At 42.0% G+C, this 16,569-nt stretch overlaps 1 protein-coding gene across 1 annotated transcript in view; it reads right to left on the reverse strand.

Moving 5' to 3' along the window:
- Window positions 1–2,338: 2,338 nt before the first annotated feature.
- Window positions 2,339–16,569, reverse strand: part of LOC144770235 (glycerol kinase-like) — a 54,367-nt gene continuing 40,136 nt past the window's right edge. The window contains exon 2 of the mRNA XM_078654614.1: window positions 2,339–7,274. Coding sequence (XP_078510740.1) covers window positions 5,179–6,984 — 1,806 coding nt within the window. The 5' untranslated portion in view covers window positions 6,985–7,274 and the 3' untranslated portion in view covers window positions 2,339–5,178. The remainder of the gene's footprint in view (window positions 7,275–16,569) is intronic.

The raw sequence follows: 16,569 nt of genomic DNA on the forward strand, positions 1-16,569 counted from the left end.
GCCGTCATTTGGATAATTGCGTAAGGCTCGTTATACCCACCTGGAGAATCTGGGATGTTATGGAGGCCCAGTGGGTCCTCCTCTCTGTGTTCCCAATATCATTTGGGGAATAAGCTTGGTCACGGATCCTCCCAGGCCGTTGCCCCTCGCAGCCGGGTCGCTTCAGGACCTGTCCTGTCATGCCGACTTGCAGCTCAGGCTCATCTCCTGCCTCCCCGGGACGTAATGTACCACGCTCCTTCGCAGGTGGGGAATGGCCAATCGCTGTGGCGCAGGCTGGCCGCAGTGGTTGTAGTTCTCCCGGAAGACACAGGGACCCACACTCGCTAGCCTAGTTGCAGGCCACCACCGAGGTTAGGCCCATCCAGATCTCCCCTCCAGTGTAGGGGGCAGTCCGCTTCTCACCTCTCTCTGGCTTCCGGCTCAGTCACGGCAGGCTGCAGATCTCTCCAGCTCCCACAGCAACCGGAGGGTAGGGGAGGGTATCCACCACCGGCTCAAGTTGCCGCTGCCTTCGGAGTTACCGCCCTCCAGGCCACGATGCTCTCTCGTAGGCTGCACCACCGCAACTCCGGCAGAGTCCTCAAGCTTACCCAGGTACACTCAGTCTGATGGACACCGCTGGGGCAGCTGCTTCAATCTGGCTCCCTACAGGCCTCCCCCGGGCAGTGAAACATCTTGGACCGCAATAGACTCTTGAGGGGGGCGGGGGAGAAGCAGCTGTACTGGTTTTACTCTGATCGTAGCTCCGAGAGCCCAGACCTCGCTGGCCCCAATATAGGGTCGCCGCCGAGTTCAGGCCCGGTGCAGAAGGCCACTCAGTCGGTCTACCCTCGCTCCGTGTGGCAGCATCCGACCCTCTCCAGCACCTCAAAGGGTCCGCTCTCGTTCCTCCAGTGTCTTCTCGCACTACTGAAATTATACCAGCAGAGGAAATTGAGGTCCCAAGCCGAGCCAGAGCTGGAGAGACTGGGTTACATGTCATGCCCGGGCGGCATCTTGGCCACGCCCCCTGTCCGTTTATTCAGGGTGAAATATAACACAGGTCAAAATGTTCTGTGCCTCTTTTGGTCTAAAAAAATCTGTGGTGCTTCAAGTAGGTACCACCCTTTTTAGAAGGGGACTACTCATTAACAAATTAAGTGTTGGGTAGGCTGATTACGCTTTTTCTTGGACTTGAAGAAGCAGCACAGAGGCGCAAAACTTGCTGAACCGCGTTTTATTTTACCCTGGGGAAAACACAGAGCTACAAGGGTATATTGTAACCCGTTTAGTAACAGCAACCTATCTGTTTTTTTTAACGTGGCAAAGGAATATATATATTAAAGGTTGAGGTGATATCCCTATGTCTGTTTGAACTCACTCTAGCACACACCATATAACACCCCACTTGGAGGCCCTTACACTCATCAAACAGCGATAAGACCAAAAAATCTTGGCCAAAAGGGCCTTTCGGGGACAGATAGGGCATTACAGCGCAGACTCGACGAGGAGCAACCACTCGATGATGAAGCATGACATCCCCAGAGATGTGTGAGGGCAACAGGAAACAGTTATGTTGACTGTCCCCTACATTCTGTTCAGAAACCAGCCCTTCTATCTATATCTTTCGGGAACAGTGACCCTATTTTTTGATCAGATTATAGTTTTTGGCTCACAGGCATTGGACCCTTATTAGCTCCTAGTCACCCACCTCTCCTTCTTTGATATAAATGGTATTTTTTTGTTGGAAGATTCCCCAAGTCATCCTGCTTTCCCTGAAATTGTTTTGCAGTTTTCATTTATTTTAAACAGAGTGGTTTTCGTTTGATTGCTCATCTTGTATGTTTATCAGAACCTTGACTCCATCTCAATATTCATTAATTTCTTTGCATATTTCAGTGTATTCCCTCTTCAGTTTCCTTTCGATTAGCTCACTTTATCTCTTTAAAGACTATGTTTATGTCTTCTCGTGACTACTATAACAGATATTCTTTCTTCCGCAACTTGCCTTCCATGGTGTTCAAAGTCTCTTTACTCCTAGGGCCTATGGAAGGGGAAACAATAGCTCTTACATATTTTGAGTTTAGAACCTGTGTTTCGCATCACTTGTGAAGGGGAGTGGAGGAAAATGTATGGATGCCTCAATGATTTCTTTTTATCTCTGGAGATTTTCATAAAGCACTGACTAGACTGAGATGCAGAAGACAGAGAGCACAAAACATAGATATTGCATAGAAAGATACATGCAATCCATAATGCAGTACAGAGGTTAATTTACAGAACACAATGATGGACTACACAGACCTTTGAACCATCAATACACAGACACATAAGTAGTTATCAGCAGGGTAGTAAAGAGAATGTGTACCATAAATAGGTATTTAATTGGTAGAATCACAATAAATATGATAAAGGGCATAGCCAGCTAGGTGCTTCATTAACAATCACAACATGGAGAATACTCCAATACTTTAGAACAATTGAGGTCTGGATAACACAGTAAAAACAGGACAAAAAGACGTTGTCTAAGGTGAGAGGAAAGGACACTGATAGAAGAAGGAAAATACGTTTATTTTACAGTACACCAAAGAAGAAGGGACGTCAGAGGAGCAGAATAGATTATGCTGGAATAGAAGAGGTAAAAAAAAGCAATTCTAAAAGTCAGACTGCAGTGAGATCACGATAAAAGTCTATGACAATTTAATACGTGTTCCTTAAAGTTCTGCTTGAAATTTCCAGGAAAGACAAACATCTGGTCTAGTTAGAACGGAAATCTCAAATCCTTGAACAGTTTCCTGAGATTTTGCTATTGAAGTTCCTTTTATTGAGAATCAAAAGTGTGCTGTGTCACTCCCATTGTTTCTGCAAGTCACCTACGCTCAACTGGATGGGCGCTGCAGGTTAGTCTGTTCCGTATGTGCAGTACCTCGTGATCAACAGAGAAGTTCAGTGCAATCCGTGGGAAGTGGTGTTTTTGCCAGGTTCTCTACGTCCCTGCAGAAGCTATGGCGTCTTCAGTTTGTTCAGATTTTTGTTGGTTAACTCTAGTTTACCCTAGTTGAGCTATGTTTCCCTTCTACTCCCTCAGTGTTTCTCAGTACTAGGAGGTGCTTTGTCATGCAGATACGATTCTAGTATGGCTACATCAGTTGGTAGAATTTCAATTCTATTTTACATTCTCTTCTTCCAGGAGGGTGCAGGAATTATTTTTTACAATGATTTCTTAAGATTACAAACCTAGACGTAGAGCAGCAGACCACTATACAAGTGGTGATAGGAGAAGTGGCAGGATCAGGCTGGCATTCAGGGAGAGACACCGGGGAAAGAGATGAGATGCCCAGGAATGAATGTGGTTCTAGAAGACACAACATTGCCTTCTTCAGAAGAACATGATCAAGAGGTCACATGTACCTGAAGTGTTTGTAGAGCAGGTTTTCATATTTGTTTATGAATACTCAAGTAGCACACCAGTGGAGACAGCTTTTTTCTGTGACTCCATTTAGTGAGTTGAAATGCCGGAACTATCTTCTGTATTACAGGAATGGTTGTCAGAGGATCTACATGTACTTTTGCAGTTCACTGCAGTCTAAACATTCATTCACTTTGTTGTCTTGCTCCAAATGTTCGGTGTTCTAGTACACAGATGTTGCAGTGTTTCTTTTTCAAGACAGTCATGTTTTAGGTCTAATCTCCCACTGATAAATGTATTCAAGGTACCATTTGGGTAAAAGTGTTCATTCCAATATGTATTTCCTGTTGGTTTGTACATTCAGGGTGATCTGTATACTCTTATTTCTTCTCCTTTGCAGTTGAATAGTCTTCTACTTCTGGTCTGCCTTAGCATCAACTTCTATGGTCCTGCTTATCAATACTTTTCTTTCTTCTTGTTACTTTTGAAAGCATGTGTTGAGCAAGACGATTTTGTTTTATTTTGCCCCCCCCTCTACTTCTAGGTGGACAGACAATACTTTTGTATTTTTTTGTTTACTTAGCACTGAAAGTTTTTTTTTTAATTTTTTTTTTACGGTTGACATTCCATGTTGAAGGCAAGATACTTTTCAGCTAGTGCCTGGGTATTTGTGTAAAATATTTAAACACATATTTTATCCTCTTGTGTCTGGATTAGATTGTTTATCTTAGCTTTTACTTCAGCCTACATGCAGCTTCAATAGAGGTATTCAAATTGGAATATTTCTTGATTCGTTTTCCATTTATGCCGGATCCAGCGTTTTCCTCCTTATTTGTTTTCCATACGCTGATTATTTGTTCTTCATTGCTATTCTCTACATAATGTTTCTTTTATCTTTTGACCATTGAATGTATGCTGGCATTTCCTTCAGCATTTTTATACTGTGTGCAAACAATCTAGTGCTTATATTTCAGGATTAATGGCATTTCTTTGCACATAACCTTGACAAGGATCAGAATGACTTACGATCAACACATTTATTGCACTGGTCGTCTTTTGTCCTGCAAGTGTCTTTCATGTTGTGTTGGCTTTTTTTAATTGCAGAAGCTTTTCTGGCATTCCATACACCAGTACAGTTATTTCCCCATGTGTTATCTCTCATGTAGTGTTAGACTGATTTCACAAATTAAGCTTTTCGGATGTTTTACTCCGGCATGGAATTGTTCTTATGAAAGATTTTCTGCCTAAAGCTTTTCGACAACCACAGGAGAAAAATGGCTTTTGGATTCTGTGTTTTCTTGTGCAGATTTTGATTGGCTTTCTGATGATCGTTTGTTAAATTTTAGAGAAAGATTGTGTTTCTCTGTGAGGTTAGTATGGGGTGTTGTTCTGCACAGATCATAAGAAAGAACTTCATTCTGGAGTCTCTTTACGTGTGGATATTTTATTCTTCAACCTTTAGTTTAATGTGCGATAAAGTACTGCTAAATGAATGTATCTTTAATCTCTTTATTAGAAATAAAGTATTGAAAGCAAGTTCTGAAAGTCCAATTTGAATAGAGGCAAAAATGACCCTGAAGTGAATGTTGTAAAGATAAACAAAAGCTAATCGAGTGATATTTGGTCATCACCAAAATACTTCTGGAAGTGAACTCAATTATTATGTTTGATGGAATTTATTTTTTAGTAGGGGTTTTTCCCCTTGACTGGTTCCATTTTAGTGATGGTTAGACGAGCTTCTGTTCCAATGTACCATGTCCTAAACGTTCTTTTTAATCAAGTCTAATCTATTTGTTAGTACCGGAGATATACTTTGCTCCAATTAACATTAGCATGCTACCCACAACATAAAAGCCCAAAGGCAAACTGCAGAACATACTGTTGCCACCATTTCCATTAGAAGATGGCTCAGATATTTCCCAGTCCATTGCCTTCAACACGGCTTTCTTCCACCGTGCATAGCGAAATTCGCTTTCTTCTGGGTTGATCTGTGGCTCAAATCGTTCAGAGGTCACAGCAGTTAAATTCTCTGGATCGAGGCTCCAGACTCCAACGCCTTCGGCAGCCCCAGCAGCCATAGCAGCTCCCAGTGCCGTAGTTTCTGGCATTGACGGCTTAATAACTGGAATGCAGAGAATATCAGCCTGCAACTGCATTAGTATCTTGTTGCTGGTCATTCCACCATCAACTTGCAACTGGCTCAAAGGAATTCCACAGTCTTTATTCATTGCATCCAAGATCTCTCGCGTCTGGAAGCAGACTGCTTCTAATGCTGCAAATGCTATGTGACTTCTATTTGTGAACTGAGTGAGGCCACAAATGATACCTCTTGCACTGGGCTCCCAATATGGTGCATACAACCCAGAGAATGCTGGGACAAAGTAGCAGCCGTAAGAAGTTCCAACTTCAGAGGCAAGTCTCTCCACTTCTTCTGTTGACTTCACAATGCCAAGGTTATCTCTCAACCAACGCACAACAGCACCAGCGATGGCAACTGATCCCTCAAGGGCGTAGAAGGCAGGTTTGTCTCTACCCAGTTTGTAGGCCACTGTTGTCAGCAGACCATGCTCAGACAACACAGACTTTTGCCCAGTATTACACAGCAAGAAACAGCCAGTTCCATATGTGTTTTTGGCTTGCCCGTCACGGAAACACATTTGTCCCACTAACGCTGCTGACTGGTCACCCAAGCAACCAGATATAGGTATACCAGTTAGTTCTCCTGATTTCATGAGGCCATAAATCTCTGAAGAGCTTCTTACTTTCGGAAGCAAATCCTTAGGAATATCAAAAAACGTGCAGAGTTCGCTATCCCATTCCAATGTGTGGATGTTAAACAGCATTGTTCGACTAGCATTGGTCACATCCGTGCAGTGTACACCGCCGTTCTTTCCACCCGTTATACTCCAGATAAGCCATGTGTCTATAGTGCCAAACATTGCTCGACCCTCAGCCACAGCTTTTTGAATGTCTTCCACATTGTCCAGGAGCCACCGCAGCTTCACTGCACTGAAGTAAGTGCTGAGAGGAAGGCCAGTCCTGCACTTGAAAAAGTTTTTATCATTTCCTGGTATTCTTTTCAGGAGCCTCTCAACTGTAGACTGAGTTCTCAGATCCAGCCACACAATTGCATTGTAAAGTGGTTCTCCGGTTGTTTTATCCCACACAACGGTCGTTTCCCTTTGATTGCTCACACCAATTGCTTTAATGTTGCAGATGTTGATACTCAGCTGACCCAGTTTCTCACATGTCTTTTCTAAACATTCATAGACAGATTGCAAAATTTCTTTTGGATCCTGTTCTACCCACCCTTCTTTTGGAAATTTCTGCTTTATTTCCACTTGATGATGGCTCAATAGTTCTGCTGTTTTTGCATTGAAGACCAGGAATCGAGTGGAGCTTGTGCCCTGGTCGATTGCCCCGACCAGTGGCCCCAGGGTGATCCTATCTGAAGCTGCCATGTACCTTTCTCTCGGTTGTCTCACAGTGCTTCCAACTGTAGTGACCTTACTCTGCAGAGTGATTTGGGCGGGCTTCTTCTGCAGTATCTTCCTCCACCACAACACCCGCTCCGAGCAGGTAATACTGAACATACAATCACAGTGAATGATTTGCCAGTAGTTTTCCACACTTGATTTTAGGTGAGCTGTCTCTTTCGGCAGTAAATGCTCCTCTTGGTATCTACACCCAGCCACCAGTTCTCGACTTTGCTTTCAAGTTCAGAAAGTATTTAATTCCCAGGTTACTTGGTCATTTGTGAAAGTATTCAGAGTTCTGAGAATTCTAGTGGTGTTTCACTTTCTTCCATGTAAGCCTCTTCATGGTGTTGATTTCTGGTATTACAAGTAATTAGTGTCTTGCCTTCTGTGTATTCTTCAGCCACCTGAAAAATTGATGTACAATATTATCATTCCAGATCTAAGATACTACATAGAAATAACAATCTCATTCCATGTTAAATATTCCAAATTTGAGAGGTGATACACACAGAGTTGAACGAGTGAGTTACGATAGAAAACATTGTTCATTTTGAAAACTGTACTGCAGTGGTATGTGAAGAATTTATACTTACACTGTGAAGCTATGACACAAAATCTGTAGAGAAACCAACCATTAGGAGGCAGATCCTCCACCTTGTGGATGATAAAATGGGCCACTAAAATATTTGTCTATGCAGCTTAAAAAAAGCCTACTTAGAATTCCGTTGGCATGCAGTAACCGTATTGCATCATAAATCCACTCCAAAGTTCCTCCACCAACTGCCTAAGACCAGCTGTTCAATTTACATATCCTAGGCCACAAATGAAGCAGGTACAAGAGTTTTGTATAGTCTACTGTTCTTCGGGGAGGGACAAGTGGGGATTACGGCTCATCTTTTAGCTTCATCTGCAATATTTACTCTCAGACAAGGCCCTTTCCTGCCAATTCGGACTTGGCTGTGGTTTGTGTCCATGTTTCCGTAAAAAGTGCAGGCTCTGGATCGCTCGGTTTGTCTGAGGCAAGGTGATACTGAAAGGGAGTGTCGTGCTAATTTTACATATGAGAAACACTGGCAGAAAACACATGAAGGGCAGGAATATTAGATAAATATACTTAATATGCCAAATATTACATAATGTGCCATGTGCAAGATGTGGGAGAAATTAGAATTATGCTTCTTCTCCCTCATTTAAGTTTTACATTTCCTGTTCGGAACAGCACTGAATAATAATAATAATAATAATAATAATAATAATAATAATAAGTGCACTGTAGTAAGCACCAAGTATGCTTGAGCGGTGTGTGCAGGGGACAGTGCTGTATCAAGCCTGCTGTATAAAAATATGTGGGATTTGGAATTGGTATTTTTCCAATCAAACTGTTTTTCCAAATATATTTTCCCAAATAAAATGTTATTCACAAAAATTGGATTAGTCCTACAACATATCAAACTTCTCAAGGGCCACCAAGCTAAAAAAATAATGGTTAGTAACTAGAAGATGGTATATGGTGGAAAATACAGAGTTCACGTTTGTGGTATTAAAATGTTCCCTGGTTTGCTCTTGCAACTATGTAGATCTTGGTTGAATCCATCATAGTTCTTTGGCTCACTTTGTCACCCCAGTTCAGACCCAGCTATATGCAAATCAGTCTACACCCCGTGCCTCATTGGAACAGTCTAGCTTGAGCTGCCAAGCCAGGTCTGTCCTGGATAGGAAACAAGCATTCTGGAACCGGTTTCGGGATAACACCCCTCATCAGCCTGGCTGGCTGGATTTTGGCCTGGAGAGGTTATACATCACCCCCCCCCCCCCACCTACCAGGTGGCCAAGGTACACCACAGAACTTGCTTGCCTTAAAAGTCAGACCTGCCTGCTGCATGGCCTGAAACACTTCCCTCAGGTAGTTTAAGTGATCCTCTCAAGTGGAACTATAGACAGCTATATCATCCTGTTAAGCTGCACTAAACTGCTCCAAACCACACAGGACCATGTAAACCAACCTTTGAAAGGTGGCAGGGGGATTCCTTAGGCCAAAGGGCATTAATGGGAATGCCCCTCTGGTGTAGAGAATGCAGACCTCTTCTCTGCTCCTTCAGTGAGAACAATCTGCCAGTAGCCTGAAGTCAATCCAAATGTACTCAGATACTTAGCTTATCAGCTCCAGGTATAGGGTGAGCATCAGTCTTAGTGACTACATTCCGTCCTCTCTAGTCCACACAATCGTAACTCCTTTTCCCACTGGGGGTTAGGATTGAGCACCAACACCACAGTGCTGGCCCATTGACTGTCAGAGGACTCAATTACCTCCAACTCCAGCATCTTAGCCACCTCAGCATTAATGCTGGCTCTGAACTGGTCAGACAACCTGAACAGTTTATTATTGACAGGTATGCTGTCACCACTGTCAATGTGGTGCACACACCAGTCATTGCTAACTGGAGCCACAGAGAGCAGACCAGCAAACTGCCCCAGCACCTGCCTGCAGTCTATATGCTGCTGGCCTGTGAATTTGGGGGAAGAGTACCACTCCCTCCACCAACCCATCTTGCACATTGTTGAGGTCAGGCACTGGTTCAGTTAACTCCTCTTTTCTGTCATCTGTGACAAGTAATATGGTTGTGAGTACACACTAGGGGGGCTGGAGGAGATTTTAGGACTTGCGTGAGCCACCTCCCCACTCATAATGACAAACACAAACAAGCATTTGCAATGCAATTGGTCTCGCATTTGCGAGTCTTTAATGCTATTTCTGTTGTAAATGGCAATGTCTTTTACCCATGTGTTTTGTTTTGGAGTGGAATTATGTGGGTTAACTTGGAATTGCGTGGGGTGGAATTGTGTGGTGGGGTGGAATTGTGTGGTGTGTAGTGTATCTGTGTAGTGGAACTATGTGGATGGTGAATAAATAGGGGCGAAGGCTGCACAGAATAGAGAGAAAGCAAAATAGAGGGGGATAGATTGTTTGTGTACAAAGAGTGTGAGAGAAAGAAAGCAGTGGAGAGCAGCCCACAGACAGATATATAGTGTGCACCTTTGTATGCAGGAGACACCTCAAAAAGAGGAGGAGATCATGGGCTTGAGGGATCGAAATTTTGAAAAGGCACAGTAAAGAAACTGAGCTCGAAGACCTGAAGAGAACCAATATAAGAGAGGGGGGGAGAGAAGAAGAGAAGAAGAGAAAAAGAGAAAAAGAGAAGTAAAAAGAATACTGTGATAAATTTGAGCGACCTGGACCTGGATGCTGCAGAACTGCAATTATTATCCTTAGGCCTTTCTTCCGGTTTTCAGTACACACAGTCAAGAATTGACGTTTTCAAGTTTATTCGCAAATTGAAGTTGGTAAAGTTTCACAAATTAAAAAAAAGCTAATGAAAGGGTAACCGACATCGCTGATATAAAAACACACCCAGCATGCAATTGCAGGTCTCTGACATCCCGTTATTAAGAACAGTACAAGCATTGGCCGACATGACAGATTAAAAGGAATATGAAAACACTCAACAGGAACTGAGAGAAATAGGCATTTGCTTGCGCCAGTGCCGCTATAAGCCCATTCAAACCAACATCAACGTTCATGCCTGTCATGCCACGGGATGCAATTGACGTATTCAGTCAGGTTGTTATAGATGACTTAAAGAAATTAAACAGGGATCCCATCAACAAAAAACCCAATAGAAGCTACAAGGAACAACAGTACACTAAACTGATGAAGAAAATTAAGGAAACAGACAGTATCATTGTGAAAAATGCAGACAAAGGGGGCAATATTGTTCTTTGGCCAAGAGCGATCTACATAGAAGAAGCTAACAAACATTTGAATGATGTTTTGTTATAAAAAGGTAACTTTTAATGAGCTCAAAACAGTTAAACAACTAGTATTTGAGGAGCTAGCCCAATGGAAACGGATGGGTCTTATCAATAAAGAGGAGTATAATTTTTTGAAAACGGATTATCCCATCACTCCGACTTTATATTTCTTACCTAAAGTGCATAAACAAATAAATCCAGTTCCGGGGGCGTCCCATTATATCGGCACAGGGAGGGCTAATGGAACCCATTTCCAAATATGTTGACTTTTTTATTAGAAACTATGTGGAGACTCTTGTTTCATATATCAAGGACACAGGTCCTTTTCTTGAAAAACGATAGTATGGTGTGAGCATTACTGTTTTATTGTCATGGATATATGTGCCCTATATGCGAGCATAGAACATGAAAAGGGTCTGGCAGGAGTGAAATTTTACCTGTCCAAACGAGATATTAAATTCCATGAGCACAACAAAATGATACTGCAAATGATCAACATATGTCTTAAAAACAATTATTTCCTATTTAATGCATCAGTGTACCAACAACTCCTGGGTGTGGCTATGGGGGCATGCTTCTCCCCCAGCTTTGCATGCTTGCATGTAGGCTGGTGGGAGGAGCATGTCTTAGAGCACATCCTGGAGGAACATTTCTCAAATAAGGTAATTGCTTGGTGGCGATTTATTGATGACGTATGTGTAATTTGGCAGGGCTCTGTGGAATCTGCACAGGCGTTCAATGATAATATCAATGTTAATGATTTAAATCTTAAGTTTACGGCCAACATTAGCAAGGAAAGGGTGGAGTTCTTAGACGTGGAAATTTATATTGCAGATGGCAAGATAAACACGAAATTACACAGAAAAGTCACGGCTGGAAATTCGATTCTCCTTGCTAGTAGCACCCACCCTAGACACCTCATAAAGAGCATTCTATATGGAGAATTTTTAAGGATCAAAAGAATTTGCAGCAACAGTGATGATTTAAAGGTATGTCTAGATGAAGCAGTGCAGAGATTTTTAGCCAGAGGGTATAAAATAGAGGACCTCAAAAAATCTTTATTAAAATTGGATACTCCTATAACCAGGCAAAATGAGAACCAATTTGATATATTGGAAGAATCTAATACAGAATCAAAAAATAAAAAGGCTCCCATCAGGTTAATAACTACGTACAATTGCCAACACAAAAAAGTAAGACCAATAATAGCTAGAAGTTGGCCTATTCTAAAATCAGATATAACTTTAGCACCTGAAATTGAGGACTCTCCAAGCATTACTTAAAGAAGAGCTCCATCCATGTGGGATGCCTTAGATAGGGCCATGCCTGAGACTCAAATTAAAACTAAGAGTGATTGGTTAACCAAAAGAAAGGGGTTTTACAAATGCAGCTCGTGTAGAGCGTGCAAATTTGGAATTAATACAAGGGAAATTCAAGATGCATTTTCCACTGAGTTATATCAATTGAGAGGTTTATTTTTATGCAAAACAGAGTTTGCGGTTTACGTTCTGGAATGCACTTGTAAACTAAAATATATAGGCAGTACCAAGTTACCTGATTTTACAGCACTTGCGTGCTATTGTCAATTCGGACGCCAGCTACCCTGTGGCCCGCCATTTTAAACTTGTACATAAGAATAATCTTAAAGATTTAACTTATTTTGTATTAGATGCGGTGCCCAAAGAATTAAGAGGATGTAGAAGGGATAAAAAATTAAGACAGCTGGAAAGTCGTTATATCATGGAATTTGACACTAAAATGCCCAATGGATTAAATACAGGGGAAGATTTGTACAACTTTTAATAAATATTTTATCAACGCAGTGTTTTATAAAATTGATACCAATGTACATCAAATCACAGTCTGCATAGTTGCATCCATTGGGATCAATGGATGGACAATATATCTTTTGGATCCGGAAGTCGCTTTTTATGGCTCCCTTTTTTTAATTTCTTTTATGTGTGTACATGGTGTTTTACGTGAACTTTTACCTTCATTTATACTGGATTTTAGCTGGTTTTACTAACTAGTTTGGTTTTACTGGTTTTTATCTGGTGTCTTTGGGTGGAATGTTTACAGTTCTTTGCTATTTGCACATATGTGGGGAATATGAATGTGACTCATACCTAATTTCATTTTGTGCGATGATTATCAGAACATTTTGTTTTGCACTAGTCACTTTCACTCCAGCACTTACACAATGACATATGCAGGAAGCTTAGTGGACTTATACTGGTGTGTATATGCAATAGCTTACATTGTCATGTAAAATGAGGAAGTGTGATGAATTAAATATACTTATTATCTGTTAGCATGAATTTTAATTTTCACAAACACGTTTTTTTGTTCAACACTGATCTAAAGAAACAACTGTTCCATTTGCACAGCTACCTAAGGGATAGGGCTAAGAAGCAGACTATGTATAATATACTGTCTCTTTCATGATAACGTATAATGTGGATAATTAGGGCACTTGCCCGTTATTTTGTTGAACTTATGGTTTTAAAAATGTATTTTTTAAACATTTTAGCTAATATGGGCACTTGCCCATTATCAGTTTCAAACTATAAGTTTCTTTGGAGAAAATTATGTCATTTTTAAGAAAAGGTTAAACTTTGTAAAATAATGAATTTGCTTTTATACATTTGAGACACATATACATATGTACTGACATAACGGAAAGTCTGTTTTCTATGTCCATCAATGGAAGGGGAGGAGCTGATGCTCTTGAGAAACAGTATTTAATTCACTTTGGTGGTCACGACATGTCATGTGATCAAGTCCGGGGGTTACCGGACGAAACGCGTCATGTTTGCCTAAAAGGGAAAAATAAAAGCACTTTGATACCAATTTGCCGTGTGGTCCGCGTCCTGATTTGGAGCCGTTTGGAGCAGTGGAGTAAGGAGTTTGTTTGGCATATATATATATCTATATCTCGGAGGGGCACCGGGGGCAAGAGCGCAGAGGTACAGAAAGGTAGCATGCGTGAGCAGGCAGTATAGCGAGGAGACACGAGTGTGAGGGAGGAATGAGAGGGGCAGTGGAAGGGGCAGTGGAATTGCGAGATGAGGGGGGTAGTGGGAGTGTGAGGGACAGATGTGAGGGACAGATGAGAGGGGCAGTGAGTGGGTGGGGAGAGATGATAGGGTTGGTTGAAGCGCAATGTGGAGATGGGTTGTATCGGAATTGTTTGTTGTGAATTTGTGTGTTGTGGGATTGTGTGGTGTGGTGCGGAGTTGTGTAGTGGAAATATGTGGCATGGTGTGCTGTGGAATTATGTGGATAGTAATTAAATGGTATTAACTGTAGTATAATTATGTAAAGTGATATTGTGTGTTATGGAGTTAATTATGTTGAATGGTATCTGGAGTTGAATTGTGTTGTGTGGCAACAAATAGCACCGCAATTGACGTACAATGCCATCAGTGATCTATGGGAAGAAAGTCATGGACTTTTAAGTTTTGGGAATTAAACACATAGCAATGTTTCATATTCAGTAGATTTGTTTTAAAGTACTAATCGAAATCCTAAGCAACATTATTCGCCACCACAGATAAATAGTAAACTATGACATTATAGGATGCCTCACTGATGCCAGCATGTTAAAAACTCGCCCAAAGAACAGCAGTTTGACAGTGCTTGACACACTATCTATTTTGTCCAGTTGTTTTGCCTCGTTTTTCAAAACTGCTGCTCTATAAGTTTTGAATTGTTCCTTCCTGAAAACCTCTTGAAGGACCGTTTTTCGAGTTTCTGCTAGGACAGGGCAGATACATATTAGATGCAGTAAAGACTCATCCCCTACTCCGCATAGGCGGAATTCCTTTGATTGTCATAAGTATTTCCATTTCGGGTTTAGTCCTTTGATGGATATGACCCAAGCCTCAGTAGCGTGAAAAAGTGTTTTTTTCTGGTGAGGAAATTTATCTAACAAGTAAGGTTGAGGTTGCAGCCTCTGTTATATCTGTATCACTGTCCAGGCATGGGATTTTTTTGTGTGATGTGCCCTGCAGGATAAAGTGCCCTGCAGGGTAAAACACCCTTGTGCCTCATGTCACAGCAAATATCAAAAGCAAACCTAAGGCTGAGTCATCTCTTGACTTTATGCTGAAGAAAATGCTGATGAAACCAATCACCTCCCCATATTCTCCTAAGAGAAACGAACGTCGGTTCATTTTTCAACAGGCGTCATTAATTTGCTGCGATCATGCATTGCAGTGACTTGTGACGTCATCGAGGGTATAGGTGGAGACTGAAGGCTGGTCACGGTGCAGCTGCTGCACATAAAGGGCTACGGAGATAAGGGGAGGCATTAAACATCTGGAGTTCATGTATTCTATGAAAGAAGGAATTTCTGCTTGTTACACCAGACTAACCCACGGCTGGCTTTGAAAGTTATTTACTTCAGCTTCTTTAACCAGTTGTTTTTAACCAACTAGAAATGGTCTATAAGTATGTGTTTAATTTCACAGTACAGTATAAATGTTACATTTATTATACGCAAAATGTTATACATCATCTCTTTCCTGAGGAGGAAGAAGCCGGGATTCACAGAAAATAGGTTTGAGGGATTGAAGGTTGATGTCTTTCGGTGTGATATAGTGAATAACATACCCACTCTGATATCTAATGCGATTCTGCAAGCCACCTCTGAGTTCTGCGGCCTTATAACTCGACTCCTAGGCCACTTTGAGAACAGGGTAATAAGGAAACTGGGCGATTGCGCCTGCAAGGGCAGAGACTTCAGCAAGAGACAAACACCCGGGCATGAAAACAGAACGATAAGAGTGACAGCCAGCCAACTACCCAGGAACCGTTACGCTTTCAGAAATTCTGAAATCTGTTGTAAGGACATTCTTGCCAGTACTTCGTAATTTACTTTCTGTGACCATGGGGAAAAATATGGATTTATTTCCTACAAGTAGGTTGATGAGCTATTGGGGCGCCGGCACGGGTCCGGGGATTTGCACTGTGCGGTAATCTACACAATGTTTATTGACGTCAAACAGCATCACCTGTCGAAGTGTGCACTCTGTAAACAACACATGCAGCTAGCTTTCAAGTGCAACCTACTGCCCGCTACCAGGGAATGAAAAATGTTATGTGCATAAGACTCTCACAGAGGTTTATTGTAGATGGAAAATATGCACACATTGCAAATTATGGAGTGGAGACCTATGCCCAGAACTGCTCAATTTTCGATGGTATATGTGATACCAGGCAAGCAGTAGGTACGCGTACAATTACCTGCTTATATTTATAATGGTAACTGCAAAACTACAAACACCATAACGCAGTTGCTGTTGGCTGAAACGATTCATAAAGGGGGTGGTGATGGACAGAGTATCTGAATTAAGCAGAACACTCCTACCCAGTCAAAAGATCAGGGCTTGATCCATCACCGTTTTTTTAGCTCACTGCACCATCCCAGCTCAGAACCTGGCTACATGCAAATTAGTCTGACCCTACCCAGTGATTCATGGGAACAGGGCAGACCAAACTACCAAGCAAATTCTTTACTGGAAAGGAAACAAGCTTCCGGGGACCGGTTTCTGGCATTACAGCCGTCTTCGGCCCGGCTTGCTTGAATCCTGATGGTGCAGTGAGCAAGGGACTCACATCTGAGCATACCCTTCCACTCTTATGGTGGCCAAAACGATTCATAAATAACGGTGATGGATCAAGCCCTGATCTTTGGACTGGGTAAGAGAGGTCTGCTTAATTCAGACACTCTGTTCATCACCACCCCCTTTTCTGAATCGTTTTTGGCCACTATAGGTGTGGCAGGGTATACTCAGAAATGAGTCCCTTGCTCACTGCTCCATCAGGATTCAAGCAAGCCGGGCCGACGACGGCTGTAATGCCAGAAACCGGTCCCCGGAAGCTTGT

Source organism: Lissotriton helveticus, chromosome 1_1 (assembly GCF_964261635.1).
Source record: "Lissotriton helveticus chromosome 1_1, aLisHel1.1, whole genome shotgun sequence".
NCBI classification, from domain to species: Eukaryota; Metazoa; Chordata; class Amphibia; order Caudata; family Salamandridae; genus Lissotriton; species Lissotriton helveticus.